The 26,550-nt window shown below is 36.6% G+C and overlaps 1 protein-coding gene across 5 annotated transcripts in view; it reads left to right on the top strand.

Annotated features, from left to right (window-relative positions):
• Positions 1-26,550, top strand: part of myo16 (myosin XVI) — a 246,434-nt gene that overhangs the window by 55,279 nt on the left and 164,605 nt on the right. For all 5 annotated transcript variants that reach the window (XM_051118727.1, XM_051118728.1, XM_051118726.1 and 2 more), the window contains exon 2: positions 9,011-9,271. In XM_051118727.1, coding sequence (XP_050974684.1) covers positions 9,046-9,271 — 226 coding nt within the window. In that variant the 5' untranslated portion in view covers positions 9,011-9,045. The remainder of the gene's footprint in view (positions 1-9,010; positions 9,272-26,550) is intronic.

Here is a 26,550-nt window from a genome sequence, read left to right as displayed (position 1 = left end):
GCATTACTTTGTAACGCGTTACTGTAATTTGATTATTTTTTTAGTAACGGAGTAATTTAACGCGTTATAATTTCCAAATGAGTAATTAGAGTATAGTTACAAGTATGCGTTACTGCTGTGTTACATCATTGCCGACTGAATGTGCTTTATCATCTATATAGATTGTAAAAAGGGTGTTGGCTCGCACATGCGACGGGGTGCGGAGGGCAACGCATCAACTTCTGTTGTCTTCGCATGAGTCTCTGCCCGCCCGCACCCGCGCCCGCACTCGCCCATCAAGTCTTGTCCCAAAACTCGATGGGCGAGGGCGAGTGCGGGTGCGGGCGGGCAGAGACTTGTGTGTGTGTGTAAAGCAATAGAAAAAATGATTTGCGGGACTCCCGTAAAATAGAAACATCTAAACACAAAACATCTAAAACGAATTGCTATTCATTTACTGCACAAAAGCAGCAAGAACAACTAATATAAAACAAAAATGATTAACACGCGTAAGTATAGGCATAGTTTCTATTTGTAACACGTGTTTGCAGCGTTAAACAATGTTGATTTCTGGAATGCAATGGACAGTCAGAGAATACACTCACTGGTCGAAATGCCGTGCATTCTGCAACCACGCAGCAGCAGCCTATTGCTTTTAGTAAAAATAACAGTGAATGTTGATGCTTTAATAACAAATATTTTATCGGGAGCGTTTATGCTGGGATGTTAGGCAACACACAGGCTTAATATTTCACGTAAATTTTGTGGATGTACAGAAAAAAAGTAATTTAACTAGTAATGTAACTAATTACTTTTGAAATAAAGTAATTAGAACAGTAATTTGATTACTTTTAAAGGGAGTAATCAGTAATCAGTAATTTAATTACTTTTTCAGAGTAACTTGCCCAACACTGCTAAACTGTAAACTGTTTGTGGGCAGGTCAGACTGTTTCAAAAACCCATATGACCTGCTCTTTAAACAAAGTATTAAGTCTGTCATGATTAAAATAAAAAGTGAAAATGAATGAAAAGATGTCAATTCGTGGAATTACATTTAGATTCGCTCACACTGCATCAGATTGCTTTTACACACTGGTTTGTGCAGCGCTGAGCCTTACAACCAATCAAATGCATTTTTGTTATTTAAGAATGCATTTGCCAATCAGAAGTGCTTCGATTAGTCAGTGCTGAAAACGCACCAACCAGAGGCGCTTAAATTAGACTTAGACTTGCGGATTTATTCGTCATAAACAACACAGTGCAGATACGATTTAATAAAAGATTAATTTCATAGCTTCAGTGATTCTTTTTGCTTAACTTGTGCTAGGCTAATGTCATGGAACGACATGTTTGTCTATGAAGCCAGAATGTGATGTGCCCAAAACGAAACAAAAACATTTTATAATGATTTCTGTTATAATATTGCAACCCTATGAGCGCCTGTTTTTTACATGTACAATTTAGATACAATTTTGGACAACAGTCTATTGTTATTGACAACAGTTTAAAATATTGATTCAAGTAAATTTAAGTACTTGACATTAAAGACAACAGATGGTTTTTAAAGTAATAAGGTCCCCTTAAAAATTAAAAAAACAAACAAAAAAAAAATGCCCCTGGAAATCAGTTTGGGCAATTGTCACCTCCCCTCAGTTTCTTCACTTTATTACAAATAAATCCTAATCTAGTCATGACAAACTGTATATCGTTGGAAAGGTCTAAGACTCCTAAATTGATATTTTACCATATTTTTGTGTTACAAATTATGTAGCAAAAGTAATAGATTAATATATGTCAAGAGTGCACCTCAAAAATCTACATCCTTTGAAAGCAATTTTATAATCAGACATTGCATTATCATGGAAAATGTACATCAAAATCATAATGCAAACATTTTTTCATTCATGAATTATAAAAATTTAAGTTTGGATAGTGCATTTTTACGTCTGTGTTAAAAAATGGGAGTAACAGTTAACGGGTTAAAGTTTATTTTAGACCCTGATTGGAGGGGTGAATAATTCTGATGCAGATCTTGAGGAGAGATGGTGAAAAGGATTTTTTTTTTTTGTTTTTTTCTTGCATTTCTTACTTTTGGCCACTTTATTATTAATCTAAAAATGTGGAAAACAATGCAATATGACATATTTAACCATTAAAGAGTTATATATCATTCAGAATCCTCCTACACGTTTGCATGTTCTTGTTTGCCTCAAGTCAGTTGTGGTTTGGGAACAGTTTATGTCTTTCTCCCACATTCCCTGTTTTTCTGCTTTTGTCCTGAGGCTGTTTTTAACTTATAAACCGCCTTTTTCAAGTTCATGCGTTCCATATGCTACTTTGTTTAGCATCTCACCCCTCCCTCACATGTGCCCTTCAGTGTAATACACAGTAAAGCAGACTATATGCAAATCGGCTCACTAAATGATGGCATATGTGTTCTTCAGTGTCCGTTTGTAACAGGTGTGATGCTGTAAGCTGATAGTTATCTCTCCTGGAGCAGATTGAAAGCATCAGTCATGCTCTTTTCTCTCCTTAGCCGGTGTCTGATTATCATCACATCGCTCAGAGCGGAGTACAGCTTCTCTCAATACAGAAACACCACAAAAAAGCATTTTCTTTATCAGTTTGTCTTGATTTCCAATAAAACTCCTAAACATCCATAAAACGAGAGAAATTTACTTCAACAGTATTTGTACTAAAAAACACAGCCTTGATTTTTGCTTCATAACCAGCTCAGCTAGCCAGTATTGAGTAGTTTCAGAGGGCTGTTTTTCCCTCAAGGTCTTCTGACATCTGACTGTGGAAATATATTTGATTTAAAAAGTTAATAGAAAAAGTTTTAGCTGTCTGCCTTTTTGTGCTTTTGGGTCTCAGAGAAAGACTGCAGTCATTGTCTTTGAAGTTTAAGTAATGTTAATGCATTTTCTTCACTATTTGACCTGGAGATCCAGCAGAGCTCAGCAGTGGTGTTCCATTTTTATGCTTTAAGAGTCAAATTAGGTTACTGAAACACTGCTTTCACTCACAGCCATAAAAGGTCCCCATAGTCTATTACATCAAATTGCCTTTTTAAATGCCATGTGCCTGACCTCTTATGTCCTTAGAGACAAGGACTCAGAGAGTAGAGGAGCAGTTCGAACCGGTTGTCATAGAGTTATGTCTTCTCTATTCTGGAGGTATACCAACAGCGCTCATTTTGGATGACTTCTTTATCTGACCCGTCTGATTAAGAAGATTTCCAAAAATTGGAAGTACTGTTGGTGTACCTCCAGGAACAAGGTTGGAAAACACTGTAGTTCTATTCAATTTATTTTTACCAGTCAGAAGTTTTTGAACAGTAAGATTTTTAATGTTTTTCTAATTTATGCTCACCAAGCCTTCATTTATTTGACCCAAAACACAGCAAAAGTATGACACATTTTTACTGTTTAAAATATCTGCTTTCTATTTGAATATATTTTAAAATGTAATTTATGTATTTTGTATGTATTTTATGTATTTATGTAATTATTTATCCTATGATCAAAGCTAAATTTCACCATCATTACGCTAGTCTTCAGTGTCACATGATCCTTGAGAAATCATTTTAATATGCTGATTTGCTGTTTGCTGTTCTAGAAACATTTCTGAATATCAATATTTAAAATGGTACTAAAACGTTTTTTTTTTTTTTTTTTTTTTTTTTTTTTTTTTTTTCCAGAATTTTTTGATGAATAGAAAGATCCAAAAATTCAAAAGCTTGGTGTTAGTCACTTTTTTTTTTTTTTTTTTTTTTTTTTTTTTTTTTTTTTTAGGGAAAGTCATTAATACTTTTCTTTAATACGATACTTTAAATTGCTCAAAAGTGATACTAAAGACATTTATAATGTTACAAAAGATTTTGAACTTTCTATTCATCAAAGAAACCTGTAAAAATTCTACTCAGTTATTTTTAACATAATAATAAATGTTTTTTTATTATTAAAACCGCAATAAAACAGCAGTAGAATGATTTCTGAGGGATCATGTAACTGGAAAAATTCTGCTAAAATTCTGCTTTGAAATCACAGGAAAAATATAGTATTTTAAAATATACATTTAAATAGAAACCAGCTATTTTTAAATGATAAAAATATTTCCAAATTTTACTGTTTGCTGTATTTTGGATTAAATAAATGCACGCTTGGTTCTTTAAAAACATTTAAAATTTTTGAAAAAAATGGTCGTGTATGTGTTGGGTCTATTAGTAGAATGGAATAGAACATGGAATTTGTGTCATCATAAGCTTTTGAATGAATGGAATAGAATAAAATACATATTGCTTTTTTCATCTGATGATGGTTCTGATAACTGAAGATGGGAATGATCTATCCTAATAGATTGAAAGGTTCTGTTGAATCAACAAATGGAATGGAAAATAATAATCTTTTTATCTTAAGCTGTTCCTTGAATTGAGCAGATGATGTCTGTACAGATTGGTCTGTATTCATTGAAAGCTGTTTTTTGAATTAAACGTTTCAATGATGCTACAGTTCAAACATTTGCAATACAGTAGAGATGAAAATTGAAGAACAACCTGCAATTTTCTAAATTTCAAGGACACTGCTTAGCCCTATTGAAGTTATCCTAGCAGGAGTAGAAGGGCATTTTTTTTAAGCATATTTCAAAAATTAATTGGATTCTGAAGCACAGTACAAAAAAGTTCAATGAGATATTTGCAAAAGAACTCAAAAAATTAGAGAACACTTACAGATTCCTCCAAGTTATTGGTGTTAATCTGGCACCTGGTGCTAATTTCCTTGACAAACCCTATTTAGCTGGCAGCATTCCTTTAATTTTCACTGAGATTGCAACATGGCGGGCCACTTTAAGGTGATTTAAACCCTGTGACAGGAGATTGTCCAGATGAACGCCAAAAGTATGACATTTTCCGCCACTGCAAGAGAAGTTGGTCATTCCAAATTTGTGTTTACAGGTTTACAATGACACTAATTAATTTAAGTCCCCTCAAAAATCCATTCATCCACTTAAATGCATGAGAAGACAGGATAATGCAGAGACTCTTAATTGGGAATCGGTTCAACACTGCAGCTGGAAGTGCTTGGCAGTTCACTGCTGAACAGCGCTGAGAAGATCGGACTGAAAGTGCACTCTGCAGTGACCAAACCTCTCATCAGCAGAAACAGTCAAAAGTCTAAGCTCACATTTGCTGAGGAGCATGTTGTTTAGAGAGAGGAGAACTGGTCCGAAGTTTAATTTATTTGGCTTTGATGTGAAACATTTTGTTTGGTGTCAGACGGAGGAAAGACTGTTGAATGCAAATGTTTGTCAGAACCTCCTTCAGCAACACACAGTTCCTTCTGTGTAGGCATCTCCCAATCAGCCTTCAATTTTTATGCAAGACATTAAAAAACTTTCCCAACCACAATATATTGAATAACAGTGGATATAATGGAATAGATTCTATTGTGCTCACCATAGGCTGCTCATAGGACAGAATCGAACAGACAGTTTCCGTCAAGATGGAAATGGTTTGGTTGACTGAATAGAAATGATCCTTCTGTCTTCATCAGAAGTTTTCTCATGTGAATATGATATATGGCATTGTGACCCTGAGAGAAAATGTATTGTCATTTGGGGTTCTTAGTTCTGTTTAACAGGCATATGAGAACATTATGACACAGAGAATATGTATGTAACAGAAGGGATAGGGCAGAAAGAGCTCTTTAATTTGTCTACAAAGGCAGACTTTCAAACTTTTATTTCCCTGGCTGAAGGGTTTCTGGTGACCTGAATTATCTGAGTAATTACAGATTTGCACAACGGCGTATCTAACAGGGAGAGAGAGGAGCCGTTCTTCCCGCTGTCATTCCTTAAACACAGCCTTGAGGGAGGGGATTGATGTGCTTGTGATTGCTGCGATAGAAGCGACCGCATCAGCAAGGTCACATAAACTCCTTGTAATTCATCTAAACTTTTTAGCCCACGTTTGAGCGATCGCACACTGTTCTAGCGTGAGCTCATCCTCTCTGTGGATATTTCTTATTCATCTCGGGTGAGATGGGTGGTGAGTGACTTTATAATGCATGATGTGTGCGGCTGGCGCCGGCTCAGCTGCAGGCTGAGGATGGATGGAACGTGTGAGAGAATGACTGAGCAGCTCTGTGATTGCAGCAAATGAACCTTGAGGAGAAGGGCAGCCAGTTTGACTTGAACGTTTCAAACCTTTAATTATTTATCAGCATTAAAATTTCCTTTTAAATGTAAATGGTAATACGTCCACTTGTGTCTGTGAGTGGAATGGCGATGTGTCCAGTGCATCTCAAAGTAAATGAAGTAAGAGTCCTGCTCCTAAAGGAGAAGTCCACTTCCAAAACAAAGATTCAGATATAATGTACTCACCCCCTTGTCATCCAAGATGTTTGTGTCTTTCTTTCTTCAGTCGTAATGAAATTGTTTTTTGAGGAAAACATTTCAGCATTTTTCTTCATATAATGGACTGATATGGTGCCCCAATTTTGAACTTTCAAAATGCAGTTTAAATGCAGCTTCAAACAATCCCAAATGCGGTTGTAAACAATCCCTTATCTAGCATAACGATCGGTTATTTTCATAAAAATAATACAATTTATATGCTTCTTAATGTCAAACGCTCATCTTGTCTTACTTTTTTTACTAGTTTTTTTGACAAAAAAACTGAGTCCAGGCAGAGTAAGACAAGACAAGTGTTTGAGATTAAAAAATATTTGAATTGTATTTTTTTAAATGAAAATAACCGATCGTTTCGCTAGATAACACCCTTCTTCCTCAGCTGGGGTCGTTTACAACCACATTTGGGATCGTTTAAAGCCGCATTTAAACTCCATTTTGGAAGTTCAAAATTGGGGCACAATACCAGTCCATTATATGTCCTGAAGTCCTGAAGTGTTTTTCTTAAAAAAAAAAAAAAAAACCTAACTTCTTTACAGCTGAAGAAAGAAATACATGAAGATCTTGGACGACAAGGAGGTGAGTACATTATATGTGAATATTTGTTTTGGAAGTGGACTTCCCTTTAATAGCAAGACAAGAGATTTTATAAAGTGGTGCAAGTTTTCATGTGGTGTATAAATTAGTACCTGACAGATAAATAAATAAATGCATATGTTAGAAACTTATTGATTCTGAAATTATAATAATTTTTTCAATAAATAAATTGTTAAAAAAAAAAAAAAAAACATGACTCAAAAGTATACACACTGTAACCAATAGTACACTATTAGTAATAGAAAGGAAAACACTAGGTTGGGTATTGAGTTTGATACTTTTTAGGCACCGACTGAATTGCCTCATTGAGTATTGAAAAATGTCTTGTCGTTTGGTACCAAATTTCGATACCTAGGGGGTTAATCTCGTCAACGTCAGTAAGCATGCAGCATGCTTGATGTGCATAAATCAAGTGTTGGTGATTAGCTCTGGTGAGGCATCATGGAAAAAGACTAGTTTACATTGGTCACGCCCAGAGATGTGGCTCACATGTGAGGCTGTAGTGTGTAAGTGTCCAAACCCTCATAGAAGTAAGGCTCTATTTACACAAGTGCATTTTCATTTTAAAATGAAAATTATCCTCATCCATAGTGGCATTTCTACTATGTTTAAGAAAAAAATCCACACTACATGACCGAAAACGCCATGACCGAAAACGTTACGTGACCATTCACGCACACTGTAGGATCATGCTACATAAGACATAAGTTTATAAGATTTATACTACGCTTTTACTCAAAACTTTTGCTAGGTTTCTTACATACAGAACTGAATGCGGAAGTGTAATCAGGGCTCTACGCTACGATTTCAGGAGCACCTTCTAATTAATAATCAAAAAATTTGGGAATTTTGTTTTTACCTTTGTAATGGCATTTTTCTAACTTTATTTAAACTGTCATCTTTTATGTTAAATTTAAATGCATAAATGTAAATGCAGCTTCAAAGGGCTCTAAACCCAGCCGAGGAGGAAGGGACTTATTTGTAGAAAATAATCAATAGTTTCACTAGATATGTACAATTTCTATACTTTTTAACCTCAAATTCTCAAAATAGCTCTGAGTGAACTCCAGTTCAAGATAGTTAGGGTAGGTTGAAAAAAAACTCCCATCTTTTTCCTCCAACTTCAAAATCGTCCTACATCGCTGCAGAAGTACCGACCCAGTATTTACGAAGTGAACGTGAAAAGAAGCCCTTTACAAAAAAAAAAAATGTAAAACAGTGGTGTAGGATGATTTGGAATTTGGATGATTTTTGTATACTGAGGATTCACTGATAGTTCAGTTTGTTTAGTGGTTGTGGCTTCAATGCATTTGCTGGACATAAAGTTCAGTGTTAATAAGGGGTAAAGTTTAATAGTCCCACAGTGTTTGTTATCCCATATTTCCATAATTTACCCAATTATTTAATGCTATTCTCTTAGAGTAACTGTTTAATAATTGCCTTACAATAACATCTAGTATATGTTTCTCAGTGGGTGCAGTTTTCTCCTTCATTTACAGCCCCTTGCAGATCCTAGAGTGTTCAGCAGTTCTTTACAGTGTGAGTACAGGGATGGCATTGGCTTTGTTCCATGCTACTGCGGGAGAAATGCCGAGTCATGATAATTCCGTCTCTAGTGCCGTGTGTGGAGAGAGTCTCGGCTCTCTCAAGGTTAAACAGACATGCTACTCAGCAGAGTGTGCCAGATAAGATTTGAATGGACTGAGCTTTGAGAAATACACAGCGCTATCTGTCTGGCATCGGTCTTGTCCTGACTTTTTAGTGGTTAAGCAGAGGAGATAAAGACAACATGCTAATTCACATACTGTCTCTACTATAGAGTATGCAAGACTATAATTAGTGCCATCCAATTGTGTCAAATTTCATATTTTCAAAGCATACTAAATCAAAATTATTACATTTTAATGATAAACTGATTTTATTCTTTCTTCCACTCTTTCCTCATGTTTCCTCACATCATCTCCTGCATCCCATCTATCTCATACCTGAACCATCTGCACATGCTCTCCTCTTTCTCTCTGTGTAGGTTGTTTTCAGCTATGTAACGTGTTCAGGCAGAACATGGAGATAGACCAGTGTCTGCTGGAGTCTCTGCCGTTGGGCCAGCGTCAGAGGCTGGTCAGACGCATGCGTTGCGAGCAGCTGCGGGTCTACTACGAGCGCGAGCGGACGCTACAGAAGCAAAGCTTCCCCAAGCCCCGCTCCACCAACCGCAAAAAACACAGAATCAGCTTCACGCTTTCAGACGTCATCCAAGATGCCATCATACGACACGATGACAAAGAGGGTAAGAAACTTATGCTTGCTTATATGTGATGCTAGTTTGGTTTCATGTTGTAAACTACACTTTTTAGGGGTTGTGAATAAAACAGATCATTGGAGTCTGTTTTAAGAAAATACTTTAAAATGTCAGGTTTAATACAATGTTTAATTAACTAGTTTTCTGAGTGAAAATTGTTTCTACACCATTTTTTTTTCAGTGTATAACTGACTAACTAGCAAGGTAGTCCTATGTTGATTGAAGACCAATAAGTTTTCACTCAAAAATGCTGCGTAGTCTGATATGAGGGGACATTCATGTGGGGCATATACTTGAGATTAAATGTTTATTAAGAGCTTTAGGCCTGGGTAAAAAAGTAATGATTTCTCAATTTTATTCAGTTCTCATTTTTATGAAACAATATCAATTCTTAAATCCCAAGAATCAATTAATGAACAGAACATTGTAGCACACCACCCATCATAAATCACAATAAGCTTGTTACTTTTGATATAAAACACTCAGGTTTCAAATTCTATCCATTTTATTGCAGTATTCAAACAATAAATGCCATTTTGCCACTGTTTAATGTGGAGTGATAGATCAGCACAAAATAAACATGAATTAACCTCTGAGATTATTTTAAAAGAGAGTAAAACTTACTGAAATCTGTATCCTGTCTCATGTAATCACTCAGTGTTTCAGCTACACAAAGATGCCAATATATCAGCTTGTAAACAATGGCACATTTACCTCAGAAAAAAACTAAACTTCTTAGAAAAATAAACTCTAGAGTGCGAAATACAGTATATGCACCATACAACATTCTTTTCTTCAGTGTTTAATTTATGTTTGAATAAATCCATCATGTTTTTATGACAGCCACCATTTAAATGTTTGTATTACAAAAAATGAATTGGAGTAGAAATACAATTATGTAATTGTAACTTTACTATTATTAAAACAAACAAACAAAAAAAAAAACACTGATTGTAATTTAAAGGGTTAGTTCAGCCAAAAATGAAAATTCAGTAATTACTTACTCGCCCTCATGTTGTTCCAAACCTGTAAGACCTTTGATCATCTTCAGAATACAAATTAAGATGTTTTTGATTAAATCCGAGAGCTTTCTGACCCTCCATAGACAACAAGGGTACCACAACGGTCAAGGTCCAGAAAGGTCGTAAGGACATCGTTAAAATAGTACATGTGACATCAGTGGTTCAGTGGTTTTAATGATGTCCTTACGACCTTTCTGGACCTTGACCGTTGTAGTACCCTTGTTGTCTATAGAGGGTCAGAAAGTGCTTGGATTTAATCAAAAATATCTTAATTTGTGTTCTGACGATGCACGAAGGTCTTGCAGGTTTGGAACGACATGAGGGTGAGTAATTAATTACAGAATGTTAATTTTTGGGTGAACTATCCCTTTAAGCGCTTGAATACAAATAAGTTAATTTCAACCTACTATGTATTATAGTAATATATAGTAATATATAATATAAAGTAATTATAGTAATGCACCAACTGACTCTCATGTATATTTTAAAGCATTAGTTGAGAGTTTTTTTTTTTTTTTTTTTGTTTTTTTTCTTGAGAAAATTTTGGCATATACTGTACCTTATATATCCAAAATACTTAAAATCAAAACAAATCAGAAATGGAATTGAATTGCAAGCCTGTGAATCACAATCAAATCATGAAATTTGTGACCCAGCCCTACAGAGCACGGCGAAATTGAAAATGAGGTTTGTTTACAGGCATGTTAACTCCAAGTCAAGTCACCTTTATTCAGGATTTCTGTGGGTCTTTAAAAGGTCTTAAAGTCTAAATTCTGACTTTCAAAAATGAAGGCCTTAAAGGAGAAGTCCACTTCCGAAACAAAGATTCACATATAATGTACTCACCCCCTTGTCATCCAAGATGTTTGTGTCTTTCTTTCTTCAGTCGTAAAGAAATTGTTTTTTGAGGAAAACATTTCAGCATTTTTCTTCATATAATGGACTGATATGGTGCCCCGAGTTTGAATTTCCAAAATGCAGTTTAAATGCAGCTTCAAACGATCCCAAATGCAGTTGTAAACGATCCCAGTTGAGAAAGAAAGGTCTTATCTAGCGAAAAGATCGGTTACTTTCATAAAAATAATACAATTTATATACTTTTTAATGTCAAACGCTTGTCTTGTCTTACTCTGCCTGGACTGTTTTTTTACAGTTCATGACCGTTAGGGGTACGTCGAAAAACTCCCATCTCATGTTCTCCCTCAACTTCAAAATCGTCCTATATCGCTGTTTTACCTTTTTTGTTAAGGGTGTTTGATCTTCTTTGCATGTTCACTTTGCAAAGACTAGGTTGGGACTTCTGCAGCGTTGTAGGATGATTTAGAAATGATTTTTGAAGTTGAGGGAGAAAATACGATTGGAGTTTTTCGACATACCCTAACTGTCTTGAGCCAGAATACACAGAGTTCAATGAGAGCAAGGCAAGACGAGCGTTTGAGATTAAAAAGTATTTAAATTGTATTTTTTTAAATGGAAATAACAGATCGTTTCATTAGATAAGACCCTTCTTCCTCAGCTGGGATCATTTACAACTGCATTTGGGATCGTTTGAAGCTGTATTTAAACTGAATTTTGGAAGTTCAAACTCCTCAAAAAAACATAATTTCTTTACGACTAAAAGAAAGAAAGAAAGAAACTTCAATTCATAAAGTCATGCATTAAATGTTGCATGCACTACAAAAATGTTGTTTTCCAGTACAAATATCGAACAAAAAATTAATTTGTTTTCCTTTGAAAAGGTTGTTTTTCTGACCCTATTGACAGTTATTTGTGCTTATTTTTTTATGATAAACTTACTTCATTTCTTTGTCCCCTTCCATTTACTCATTACATTTTCTTTACTTGGCGTTAAAGTCGTACAAAGTGTTAAATTTACTTTCAAAAAGCCTGCAGAAAGTGTGTTTCTATAGTGCCTTATACTGTATAGATTGTGTCAAAACAGTTTCACTGTGATAAACAGGAAAATAGCAGAATCAATTATAGAAACTCAACCATGGAGTTCAGATTCTGCTGTAAAGCAGCTCTGAAAGACAATAGTGTCATTATTTAGCTCAAGCCAGTTGGGACTGAACTTACTAATGTACACACTCAATACACTTTATTTTTCCTGCAGATTCTTACCAAACTTTTGAACAGCAATTTACATAAAGAAAATGTACTTTTTTCCCTTTTGCCTTCAGTCAAGTTTTTTGCCCATCATAGTAAAAAAAGTTTAGACCCAATCTAAATAGTGACACAACAGAAAAATTCAAAAAGGATGGGCTGTCTGTTTATGTGTTGTGAGAGAGTGTGTTTGTGTTGCAGAGAGAGAGAGTGAGAGGAGTGTCTTAGTCAGCGGGGCGAGCCAGTGAAAAAGGCCAAATTAATTTCCAGAAAGGCGAGCTGTCACCAGAGTTGCTATTAGCTGCCGAGTATTAGATCATTTCTCAAGCTGATTATGGGCCAGTCAAAAAGCTAATATTCAGAGTGTGCCGCGCCACTCCTGGGACAGGCAAGAGTAATCTAATCAAGAGCTTGCGGGGGAAAGGAGCTTGTGTGAGACAGGGTGACAATCACAGAGTGGCCACCTTCTGCATCATGAGCAATGGCGGAGGCTAAATGAATTTAACCCAAGTCAGCTATTTCTGTCTGTGACTTTGCAGTAGGGAGTGGCAGAGCTGTGCTCATTCTGCTTATGCAAGATAAAGGTGAGAGGACTTGCGTTTTTAATGTAGTGCCATCCATCTAAAGGCAACATAAAACTTTATCACCCAACAGAGCTTAAACTACCGCATTTTAAAGTCAGACTCATTTCCCAGATGATACAGATTAGGGGAGAACAGTCAGGAACACTGGAACGAAACATTATTAATTTTTAAAAATACCTGCTGTTTGATCTATTATATCTGCTGGACATTTAGTTTCATACGAGTGATGAGGCTTTTCTCTTTTTAATTGGGCGTGATGGGTGTACTCTTTGATTCTGAGGTTTCTTCATTCCATATTTTTATGGTTCAGTTGGCCTTTGATGACACATTTAAAACTATAAACGCATGGTTAATTCACATATTGCTCAGTAATTCGTGAGGTAATTAACTGTGTCGTATGAACAACCAGTGAGTAGTAATGCTGATTTTAAGTTTCATGAATCTTAAGCATTTAAAGGAGAAGTTCACTTCCAGAATGAAAATTCCCTGGTAATTTACTCACCCCTATGTCATCAAAGATGTTCATGTCTTTCTTTAGTCTAAAAGAAATTAAGGTTTTTGAGGAAAACACTCCAGGATTTTTCTTCATATTGTGGACTTCAGTGGTGCCCATCGTGTTGAAGGTCCAAATTGTTGGTTCATTTTCTAAGAAAATAAACATTTATATACTTTTTAACCACAAATGCTGATCTTTTACATCCCCTGTTACTGATGTTATGCAACAGAAGTATGACTTTTTTTTTTTTTTTTTTTTTATCTGAATAATTTGGATTTCATTGATTTGATTTGGAAATCTGTCACACTATGGAAGGTTAAATGAATGATTTTAGGACAAGGGTATCTAATTCTGCTCATGAAGGTTCACCATCCAGCAGAGTTTCGCCCTAATCCTAATTAAACACTCCTGAAACTAATCAAGGTCTTCAGGATTAGCAGAATCTTCTAGGCTGGTGTGTTGGGCCAGGTCGAAGCTAAACTGCAGGACTTTGGTCCTTCAGGAGCAGGTTTGGACACCTCAATTTTACAGGGACTAATTGTAAGTGGTTAGCAAAGGGTGGTCAGTTTTGATTGGTGCTCATGAAGTCTGGTGCCAGTATGTGGTGATGTTTTACTACCTCCTGAAACTCATCCATCTGTTCCTTTGTCTTCCTCTGTGCAGCTTTCCGTCCTCATATCTTTCCTTCTCTTAGTCCCTGCCAACCATTTTCCCAGCTGTCTGGGTAAATCTGTGTCAGATATCCCAGCAGCCTTTGCAGGTCACCGTGTGCATCTGTCTTATTGGCTGTAAGCCGGGTTCAGCTGGTCCATGGCACCAGCTGGTGTTCCTATGGCAGCGCCTGTTGGAAACATGGCACCTTTGGCTGAGGATGAATGGCAACTTTAGCCCACCTACTAAACACTAATTACCAAACTGGCAATGGCTCTGGCTTTTGTTCTGATCGCTCATCCAAATGTGATCAGCGGCCTGCGCAAATGCCTTTTGACCAGTCAGTAACTCAGAATATTGATTTCTCGTGGCTCCATGCCTGTATTTTGGTTCAAGGCGTCAGTGTTGCTTGGCCACAGAATACAGTGAAAGCTGATGTCCGACACAGTGTCTGCTACGTTCAGTGAAACCAGAGAATCTATGTGCATGGACAAATTCACTTATTAAATAGTTAAAGGGATAGTTCACCCACAAATTAAAATTACCCCAAGCTTTACTCACGCTCAAGCCATCCTGGGTGTATAAGACTTTCTTCTTTCAGATGAATAGAATCGGAGTTCTATTAAAAAATACCCTGGCTCTTCCAAGTTTTATAATGGCAGTGAATGGGTGTTGAGATTTTGAAGCCCAAAAAGTGCATCCATCTATCATAAAAAGCACTCAGTACAGCTCCAGGAGGTTGATGGGTCAATATCACCATAGAGTGCCTTTTTAACTCTCACAATATTTCCCACTCGCTTTGTCATGTCATAAATAGTAGACACTCAAGTACTACAGAGACATATTAGCTGAGCTCCCACACATTTATGTATAAATACATAAAATATTTTATGTAAACCATGTGTTTTTAAAGAAACTCATACAATATGCACATGCATTTTTTTTTTTTTAAGAAAACTGTGATATTTGGATGCAATTTTTTGTTTGCACCCACACCTAGCTATTGAATACACTGGATTACATACATATGATTGAATTAAGATGACAAGGTGGACCAGCACATGCCGGGGTGGACACAAAGCAGAACACACAAAGCATGACAAAATATGACAAAAAACAAATAAATCATATAACTACATTCTCAATCACACTGATTAGTTTTTAGCAAAATTGACGACAAATGAATGCTGTGTCCAACATGTCATGTGTATGTCCACCCTATCGAGTCTAAGTGGCCGACAGGGTGGACATTTTGTAAACGACAACAGGGTGGACATTTTGAGCTTCAATTAGCATATTAGCTTACAACAAACTGTGACTAGCTAAATAGTTAGCCTGGTTGTTGACGAGAATTTGGTATATTTAAACTTACATATTTCGAAAATACTGTATTCTAATCACTTCTAGCATATTTTATGCCGACAGGGTGGACATGTTAAGCTTAGAAAAAAGCAAGTAAGCAAAATCATACAAGGGAAATTTGTCAATTTAAAAGTCACTAACTTGCTTACCTTAGCCGTTGAAATTCCCGCCACTGAAGAGACAAAAAATCTGTTGTCCGGATGTCACTAAAGGGGATGGCCTTTTCTTAAATGGGCGGATTCCCCAATGCGACAGGGTGGACAACCATTCAAGGGACATGGACAAACTTTTTTTTTTATCTTTAAAAAAAAATAGCGTTTTTATTACCAAATGGTCAGTACACTCAAATTGAGTAATCTCTTATTTAACAAAACAATAAGGAGAACAAAACTTTAAAATGTTATGATTTGACTATATTGTACTCTCTTTCATATTTAATGAGCAGTGCATGGGACAGAAAAATAACATGCATCCTCCTACACAAAATCTATAAAATGTATCTAAGAGCCAGGTAATGCTTTTGTTATGAATATAAAAACTTAGCCAAATATAACACACCCTTTCATAGTCATTTTTATGTTAAGTTATCATGGCAAATGAGTTATTCATGCACAGGACACCAAAAGGCACCCTACAGTGATATTGAACCTAATAAAGGCCTTCTAAAGCAAATCGATGCATTGGTGCAAACCAGTCAGTGAACCACTAACTTGTTCACAAGAGTGGCGTTCCAGCGGATGACGTAGGACTGGTTGGTTCTCACAACACTGGCATATTCTCACTGGAGCTTACGCTACGCCTACATCCTGTGGAGTTTTTAACAAGGAAACCAAGGTGATATCAATTTCCAGGTTGGCCTACAAAAACATTCAGTTGCTGCAGCAATCTATAATCTATATCAATCAAGTTCTGCTTGCGAAAATTTAGTTCACCTATTATTTAGTACTATTTAGTGCCTCTAACAAATTTTTTTGGTTAAAAAAAGACTTAAAAAAACTCAGCCCTTACTTTTGGAAAGTGCCGGGTTGGTTTTGTGCACAATGTGTGTGCTTTTAACCGAGCTCTGTGCCTGTCACCAGTTTTAGAGATTAGGAATTTAGCTGATGCTTGTACTTAAGAATCTAGCAGTGCACTTTTTATTGGGTCATTCCCATCTTAAAGGAAGGTTAAATGCCTTCCTCAGTGACACAGGCATGATAGTCTATTGATTTGCCCCTTCTGGGACTTGAACTACAATGTTTTTCAGTTACCGACCTAGATGTTTAACCACTAAGTTACACCACTCAACAGTTGTAGCATTTGTGTGTAGATACTCTCCATTTTTGATTATGTTTCACAGTCACAGCCATCCTAAATGTGTGATAATGCTGACTCTTTTTCTCTATCGGTGTTTCAGCATGCTGAATTTATGTGTTAGCCCCAGGCTGAAGACATCCCAGAGGAACCCTGGGAACTGTTTTGGCAATGTTGCTCATCGCCTCCATCATTAATCAATTGAAATGTCAGTCAAAATGTGTAAATACCACATAATCAGGAATTTAGGGTTGTTCTAGAGGTCAATGATTTGTGTTTACACCCCTGTGGTAGAAGGAAATATTTTGCACATTACAAACTTGACTTTGGTGGAGATTTAGGTGGAATTTAAGTGGATTTCTATGAGATATGCTTTCATAGAATGATGTCATTGATTTTTCTTGCATGTATTGTTTGTATTATAATTTCATTTTGCACACAAATGAAGGTTGATAGACTGTGTCCAAACATTTTACTCAGATCTGAGCCCTGGAGACAGTGACTGAAACAATCAGATCTAACACACCCAAATAAGCATTCAGCCGTAGCGTCATTGAGCTCTGAGATGAGTGGCAACTCTTCAGTTGCAGATGTGATACTCTGTATTTATGTGGTGTCGAGCGTCGAGGCGTGAGAGAGATGGGGATCACACACCCATGATACTGAGGCACAATTAGATTACACACTCTGCCTCTCAGCCTCTATCACCAGCGCTGTTCACACAGCTTCTCAGAGGTGTACTGAAGCATCACATTTTTGTGACATCAGCTCAAGGTTAGACGTTAATGAATCTCTGATAGAAATGCAGACCCACGGCCTTTCCTCTTTTATCATATGAGTGTGTGTTTATGCCTATTTAAAAAGTGCTGCTGCTTCCTTGAGTCGCTGATTAGCAAGCAGCACTCGCTCATGCTTGAATACTTTTAATACTTTTGTTAAGAGTCTTTTCAAATCTTACTTAAACTTTAGGTATTGGACACCTCAGATTGTATAGCTTGTTGTGGAGAGAAGTTCTGTTGTTTTTTCTAAGTGATTGAATTTACAATTTTCATCTTTTGAACAATAGATTTGCATTGAAGGAGGCACCTGAGTTATGTCGTCAAACCAATATGTCAAAGAGTTTCGATGATGGGCTCTTGGATCAGTAGACCACCCAGAGCATCTCTATATTGTGTAATAAAGGGCTTAAATAAATATTTGGCCTCCAGTAGGTGATTCCAATATCAGTTTGAATTCTAAATATAATCTTCATGCACCTGTGGACGTGTGTTTTTTTATTAGAGGTTCCCCAAGCTCATTGTCTTAACGTGATCAGGTCTGTATGAGAGCGGGAGCAGGGGCATATGGCACTCTCGGAATACAGAACGATGAAATCAATTCCAGTTGGATTGGTTTATGCGCTGTTTCTGAATGCTGATGGAAGCTGTGCTGGCCGCAGGTCTTGGCCTGTTATTGGACTGGTATTGAATGTTATTCTTAGTGCCAGTTTGATAAATCTTATGAGAATCACACATACGTGTGAATATATTCTCACACTTCAGAATGCCTGAGCTACTATAGGTTGTTTTGTGTGTTCTTGTTTTGTTTTTTTTAGAGTTCCAGATAGCAAAGTTGTTGAAACCATAGTGCATTTCTGCTGTTTTCCCTCTTTGTCTTCTTCATTTTCCACATCTTTGTTGTTTTTGTTTTGTTTTCTGTCCTAGAAGTGTCTTGCTGTTCGAGACACCAAGCTTGGCAGTATATGATCCCAAATGTTGCACAGCAACTCAGGGCTGTAAATACAATTTGTGGTTTGGTTCTTACCTCTATAACCATGAAAGTCTAGAATTATTTCCCCCAAAACCTTAAGTCAAGGGTTGAAAATGTATATCTTTGTCATTTTTTTTTTTTTTTGCCATGAGGCCACCTCAAATTTTATGTGGCTACAGGTGGCCTGTAATAGAGCAAATAAACATCTTGTTCATACAATTATTTTCATTCTTCCTTGTCTCTTGCCTAAAGGATTAGTTCGCTTCCAGAATAAAAATTTCCTGATAATTACTCACCCCCGTGTCATTCAAAATGTTCATGTCTTTCTGGAGATCAACGGGTTGAAGGTCCAAATTGCAGTTTCAATGCAGGTTCAAATGGCTCTACACGATCCCAGCCGAGGAATAAGGGCCTTATCTAGCAAAATGATTGGCACTTTCTAACCACATATGCTCGTCTTGCAGTAGTTCTGCATCAATGACTTCACGCATTACGTAGTCACGTTGGAAAGGTCATGTGTGATGTAGGCGGAAGTACCGACCCAGTGTTTACAAAGTGAATGTGCAAATAAAGACAGATGCTCTTTACAAAAAAAGGTAAAACAACAATGTTGGATGATTTTTGAAGTTGGAGGAGAAAATGAGTTTTCGCCCTACGTTTAGGAACTGGAGTACACAGACAAAATGCTAATCATGCATGACCTTTCCAACGTGATTACGTAATGCGTGAAGTCGTTGACGCACATCGCAGAGTTAAAAAGTATATACATTTTTTTTTTTTTTTAGAAAATGACCAATCGTTTCACTGAATAAGACCCTTGTTCCTCAGCTGGGATCATGTAGAGCCCTTTGAAGCTGCATTGAAACTACAGTTTGGACCATCAACCTGTTGATCCCCATTGAAGTCCACTATATGGAGAAAAATCCTGGAATGTTTTCCTGAATTTGTTTCCTTAAAGGAGTCATCGGATGCCCATTTTCCACAAGTTGATATGATTCTTTAGGGTCTTAATGAAAAGTCTCCAATATACTTTGATTAAAAATTCTCAATGGTTTTGTAAAACAACACCCTTTTTACCTTGTCAAAATGAGCTCTGCAAAAATCATCTCATTCTAAGGGGTTGTTCCTTTAAATGCAAATGAGCTCTGCTCACCCCGCCCCTCTCTTCTCTCTGTGGAGTGACGAGCTTGTTTACTTAAGCCGCATTTAGCTGTGCCGCTAAACTTCCTAACTCCCACGTTATAAGGAAAGGCGATTGCAAAGATTAATACAAAAATGCTTATACTCATGGATTTTTATCGTTATAGGGTATATTGGTACATACACTGCCAACACACATTAATGTTCAAACAACATGAAAAAGTGAACTTAGCATCCAATGACCCCTTTAATGTTTAACCTTTATTTTTTTTCGACTGAAGAAAGGAAGAAATGAACATCTTGGATGACATTGGGGTGAGTAAATTTTCAGAAACTTTAAAAAATAAATATAGATGAAAAAAAAAAAAAAAAAAAAAGTATAGGCATCCCAATTTTCTTAGTGGTTTCAATTTATTGCATTTTTCCTATACATTTACCACAAAGCAAATCTGGGATCAAGGTCTCTCAAGAAATGAGATCTATTAAAACAAATCTCCAGGAATATCCATCAATATCTATGGCGTAAGGCTGAGATGTAAATATCAGGCACAAGGACAACTGGAAAAATCTTTACCCATAAAAAAAAATATTACCCAGCAGTTCTTTAAAGACCATATGGGCGGGCATCATTCCTTCCACCACACTGCGCCTCAGGGTCCCAGTAAATGCCACTAAATCATCGTTTCATCTCGGCGATGCAAATTAAAGATGACCACAAACTACAGTGGCCATTATTCTCAAAGACCAAGAGGTCAGAATCATCTCATCAGTAATGCCCCATGGGAATGATTCTCTGAAGCTCAAGAGACTCTGTAGTCACTTTACACGAGGATTAAGATTGAAGTTCCGTGTCCTACTTCTGAAAGCCTGTGGAATGATGTAACATATCATGGTCATGTATTTTGGCAGGTGGTTTGTGGAGGAAACATAAAATGGCTGTCAGGATAATGGAATAATGACAGAGCTCTGGGAGTGAGCGAATGAGAGCGTTTACAAGCCCCTCACAGCCCACTGTGATGCAGTGCTAGTGGCATTCCTGCAATGCGCCATTCGCTCTGTGAAATGAGACGGAAATTAGCAACAACTAACACAGATGGAGGAATAAAGTTCAACTTCAATACATGTTGAGCCATGTACAATTTGCACTGATTTAATTATCTAGCACCTGCTTTTTTATACTTGTTTTTAACCAGATGAATTCTTACATATCAGTCAATCTTTAACATCTTTCCTTTGAGGCTTGGCAGTTGTATCATTGCAGATGGTGTCCTTTGAAAATTACTAAGAATTAACCCTTGCCTAAATTTCTTTTAAACGGTTATACATGAAGAGTTCAGTGGCTTTTAGCTGGTATTGCATCTGAACTCTTCATACGATCCCTGAAGTACATTTTTATTGAAGGATGCTAGTTCACTTACATTTTGACAGATTAACGAAACCGTTTAGGTCCGAAATAAATGATCTGGGACCTTGTTAAAAGGGACCTATAAACAGCCTCTTATTTTGGTAACACGTAATAAGGAGCGCATATTCATAATTAACTAAGAGTTTTCCCTGAACACACTCCTAATTTGCTGCTTATTAAGGCCGCATGTCCACCGAAATGTTTTTTTTTCCCCAAGGCTAGCATTTTTTTTTTTTTCAGTTGTTTTCAATAGAAGCACCACGTTTTTTAAAACTGCAATAGTGTGACAAGGCACTTGACTTTTTTTTTTTTTTTTTTTTTTTTTTTTTTTTTTTTTTTTTTTCCTCTGTAATGAGAGTTGACGAATGCTCAACTTTGGGTAAAAAGCAGAGCTCATGACTGTCACTTGTTAGTCAGCTGTCCAATCACAGTGGAGGGCAGGACAAATTCCACACCAACCAACCACTACATCCTGCATGTACAACGGTAACAGACGACAACAAGAAGCACAGCAATGGAACAAAATCATTTAAAACAAAGACCAGAACAAGCACTTTATATTGTGTCAACATGTTTCTATTCGTAAATAAACTATCTGAGAAATCAGACACTAGTAACACTTCTGGAGATCATTAATTTGTTTTCTAGGAAACATGCAAGTATCTTCTGTTACATCTGAAGGAAAGTACTAAATGGAAAAAATATATATATTTCAACAAAATAAGAAAAATTTGGACATCTTCAACCTGTTCAAAAGTTTTCACCCCCCCAGCTCTTAATGTATCGTGCTTCCTTCTGGAGCATCAGTGAATGTTTGAACCTTTTTTAACAGTTGTGTTTGAGTCCCTCAGTTGTCCTCAGATTTTTTTGTTGATTTTCCCACATCCAAGTTCCAGGTTTTAATATGCAAAAGTCTAAAAATTAATTTCTTAATTTAACAGTAATTACTGAAACTTACCCGAAATAAAGGCTTAAACATCTGAAAAAAATAAAACATCTATATGGCTCTGCTTTTTGTGAAAGTTTTCAGAGAGCTTTAAAAATGGCCACCAGACAGTGTGAACACATGGAGACCCATATCTCAGTGTGCAACAATCTGACTGACTTGAAATTACAGGAGGTATGTAGTGACAAACACATCAATTGGTTAAGACATCAAGGAGGATAATACATTGTTTTTTTCTTTTTATAATCTGAGCTCAAAAATGGAATGTGCTTAATGGATATGTGAGCTTAATAGGTACGTTTACCCTATGTGTTTTTCAGGGCTGATACTGATTATTACGGATCAAGTAGGCCTATAACTGATATTTTGAACCGATATATATGTCTGGTGTAAAGATGAAAATTAATGTAAAAATTAAGAATAACAAGGTCTCTGACAAAAACTTCATGTTAATGCTTTAAAATTATTTTCCGGCAAATTGGTTTTGACAATGACTGATACCGATAACCATAAAAATGCCTAATATCGGCACCGATAATTGGTCAGGCCGATAATCAGTCGACCCCTATTCTGAACAGCAAATAAGTGGCACTGACAAGCAAATGTAGGCTTTGATGTGTTAATACTGATGTCATAAACCTGATTTCTGAAGTTTTTTGCAGTGTTTTTGGACTGGGGAGGCTGAAATGTTCATGGATGTGTTCAGTGAATGTGATTGGTTTTGTACACAATTTAAAAGATCCAATAAAACTGGGTGGTGACACAAGACGTATGTCCACTTGGCTCCTAAACTGACCAACTTTACTGCTGCTCAAGCTGAAATCTGGGTCAGAAGCTGGTGGTTTGTAAGCTGATGATTAGAAGCAGCCTATCTAACTTGTTTTTTCTTGGGTGCCAAACTGTGTCCACTGATCCAAAACACACTGTCCGTTTTGCCAGGCATAGGATTGGATGGGATTCGATGACATGTTGTCAATTGTCACTTCAGCTCCCTCTGGGTCAAAAGCCTTCTGTTAGGAATATGAATGGAATAAAAGTACTGACTACGCATGATGAGTTTTCAAACTTTTTTGTTATTAATATTTCTTTCAATGAGCTGGAACAATTTTTTTCCACCCCAGTGAGCCCATTTTAACCTCAACATTGCCCTCGAATCCTCATCCTTTTATTGTGGAGGACCGAACTCTCCCCTGATCAGGAAAACATAGCCAGGCCTCCGAAGCACATTTTAAAAACATGAAGCATCTATGCTTGACTGGAACTCCCAACGGGTTTTTCTCAGGTTGAGAGATAAAGAGAAACCTACTTAGCCAATTTCTGAAGAAGACGATTCATTTCAGAGATGAAAGCAAGGAGTCTCTTGTCATTGGTGGTGGAACATGGAGGAATGTGAGGCTACAAATGAGGAAAGGATGGAGGGATTGAATAGATGTGACCTTCAAGCGAAACCTATTAAAGAGCGTGGAAACTCACTGAGGTGATTTATGTGAAAATAAAACCAAAAACCAAACATAGGCCAAATTCCATTTTGCTCATTGTTTTAAGAGTATTGCCTGAAGTTCAACTATTTTCTTCACTATCTGTGATGTATTTGCATGTTTACAGTACTGACCAGTTAGCTTAGCAACATGCTAACACCACACTGTATTGAAATTGAGTTTCACATAGGCAGCTCTGTCCTCAGTATGTGGACTGTTTCTTATGTTACTCCATTCCAGTTAGGATACTGTTTTAAAAGACAGCTGTCTATCTAGACTGTAGACAACAGTGCAGCTCACTAGGTTTTGGCACTGAGCTAATGTGTTTCAAATGGTTGTATACACGCTATCTGAATGATTCAATATGTCTGTTTGTGGTGCCACTGATTGAATTCAAACCTCTGGAGACATCAATTTGTTGTGTGCTCTTCTCCTATACTCCCCCTCCCATTAGCGTTATACATTAACATGGTCTAGGCCCGTCCACATTGCCTAGACGACTGGCTCCTTTTGCCTATTATATTAGCGCTAATGGATGACACCTGTATCCTGCTCCAGAACATAATGCAGTATTGTAGTGTATTATGCAAGATACACTCATGCACTTCATTACAGTTCAGCAGTGGATTTGATTTAACTCAAGAGATCAAAGAACAATAGAGGCAATTTTCTAAAGGGTTTGTTTGTGTATCTGCCACAATATCCTTGGTGACAAAAAAAGTCCTTTGTAGCTCACTCGCAGCCATGCACAGACCAACAACCTCTACATAAATGGGGCAACTGGAACTGTACTAGTCTAATAATCCTCCCTTTCTCCTATTCTCTCCTTGGCCTTCATCCCAGGTGATCTGATTGCAAGTGGTCATGTGAGGCAGATCTGTGTTTACACCTGGTAATATGTCTCAAATGAGTCTCCTGTGGCCACTTGGGATGGGATTTGGAGGGGAGAATCCCCACGGGCATACTTAAAGATACATGCATATGTATGTGCTTTTATTTATTTGTTTGTTCAAATAATAATAATAATAATAATAATAATAATAAAAGTAGTAGTAATAATAATAATAATAATAATAATAATAATAATAATAATAATAATTATTATTATTATTATTACTTGTGTAGCTTTAAATAGCCATCTGATTTAACAACTGCAACAATAAACTATTATTATTATTATTATTATTATTATTATTATTATTACTTGTGTGGCTTTAAAAATAGTCATCTGATTTATTAACAACAACAACAAACTATTATTATTGTTATTATTATTATCTGATAATAATAATAATAATAATAATAATAATAATAATAATATTAAAGTTAAAATGTGCCAAATGTTTTTTAGTTTTATTTTTGGTATATAAAAATTTATTCATTATTATTTATTTATTTATTGCATTTTCATTTATGTATTATTATTATTATTATTATTATTATTAAATTAAAATGTACAGCATTTATTAATTTTTGGTATAGACAATCTTATTCAGGCAAGATAAAATAAATTGATCAAATTTGGTAAACATTTTTGAATCGCTCCAAACAAACTGATTCTATTAGTTGTTAATAAATGCTTTTCTTTTGGACATTCTGTTCATAAAAGAATCCTTTTCTTTTCTATTTAAATTATTTATGGTTTCCACAAAAATGCTAAGCAGCACAACTGGTTTTAATATTATTATTAGTAAATGATAATTTTTCACAGTGTTACTGTTTTTACATTCAAAAGCATTAAAAAATCTTAACAAGCCCAAACTTTTGAAATCTAATACTTTTTTGCAGTATAAATAGGTATTTATATGTGCAAAATAAATGTACCGTAACTGCCTGTATCATGCATCCTATGTGGCGGTCCGTGGTCTCTAAAAGTAGTGAGAGCATTTGTGTGTTACCAATATTCCCGATCTTTTAATTTCTCATCTCCTACTATCTTGCCTTTTCCTCTCTCGTCCTCTCTCTTTCACCATGGCTGGTTTCCATGGAAACGCCACATATGGTTCCAACAGCTGTTTTCCCATTTTCCCGTGACAGGTTGAATTTCGCCCACTCTTGCGCCCAACATAAAGTCATAGGAAATGCAGGAGATTATCAACTGTGCAGAGGAAAACACATATTAGCCTTATCATACAAGTGCCAACAGAGCACATTCCAATAAACCGGAGCGTCCAAAATGTTAGGATACCTCCACAGAGATCCAGTTTCAACCTGGAATTGCTGATGTGAATATTAGGCTGTCTATATCTGCTCCATTTGAGTCCTAGTTATGATAACAGTGTGTTAGGACTAATGGTTTATTTGACCCAAATGAGCCAAAAGTGCTTCCAGCAGTAATACTCCACACTGACTTGAGCAGATTCAATAACACAGCATGTGCAAAGACACCTTATGGGCTAAGTGTGTCTGCTGACCTCTGTTTAGTCGCGGCCTAACACACAGGCGGGTGGTCTCTGGTGTTTCCTCTAATGCCTGCAGCCGGACCATCTAACAGATGTGCTCATCAGGCTCAGTAGCTCCATGTTAACATGCACAGGTTGTTTTCTCTCTTCGCAGTCAGCAGAAAATCTGTCCTCTAATGACCACACAAAGTTAACCCATTTTCTCCATGGTTAAGTGGACCATTTTGTAAATTATGGTCTTGTGCTCATGCAAACATTAAGCACTATTATTGCTATATGTATCATTCCGGCCAATTGCAGAACAGCTTTGCAAAGAGAGGGCTCACCCAAAAACTGCTCCCCCCCCATATCGTTAGTCATGGAAACCCCGTTGTCAGCCCCGCTGCAATTGGAGTGCTTAGCCAGGACTGGTTCTATGGGGGTACTAGAGGGTGATAAATACCCTCAAATGAAAGCAAATGCAATTGAAGATCTGGCAAAATTTTCAGTGCATATTCACATTTGCACTCTGGACAGCATCATATGTTACTATTTACAATGTTTTACAATGTGACAGGAAACAAGTGCTGAATGAGATTTATACAGTTGAAGTCAAAAGTTTACATACACCTTGCAGAATCTGCTAAATGTTATTTT

This window comes from Labeo rohita, chromosome 9 (genome assembly GCF_022985175.1).
Source record: "Labeo rohita strain BAU-BD-2019 chromosome 9, IGBB_LRoh.1.0, whole genome shotgun sequence".
NCBI lineage: Eukaryota > Metazoa > Chordata > Actinopteri > Cypriniformes > Cyprinidae > Labeo > Labeo rohita.
The sequence above is the reverse complement of the archived record's forward strand: the minus strand, read 5'-3'. Positions and strand labels throughout refer to the sequence as shown.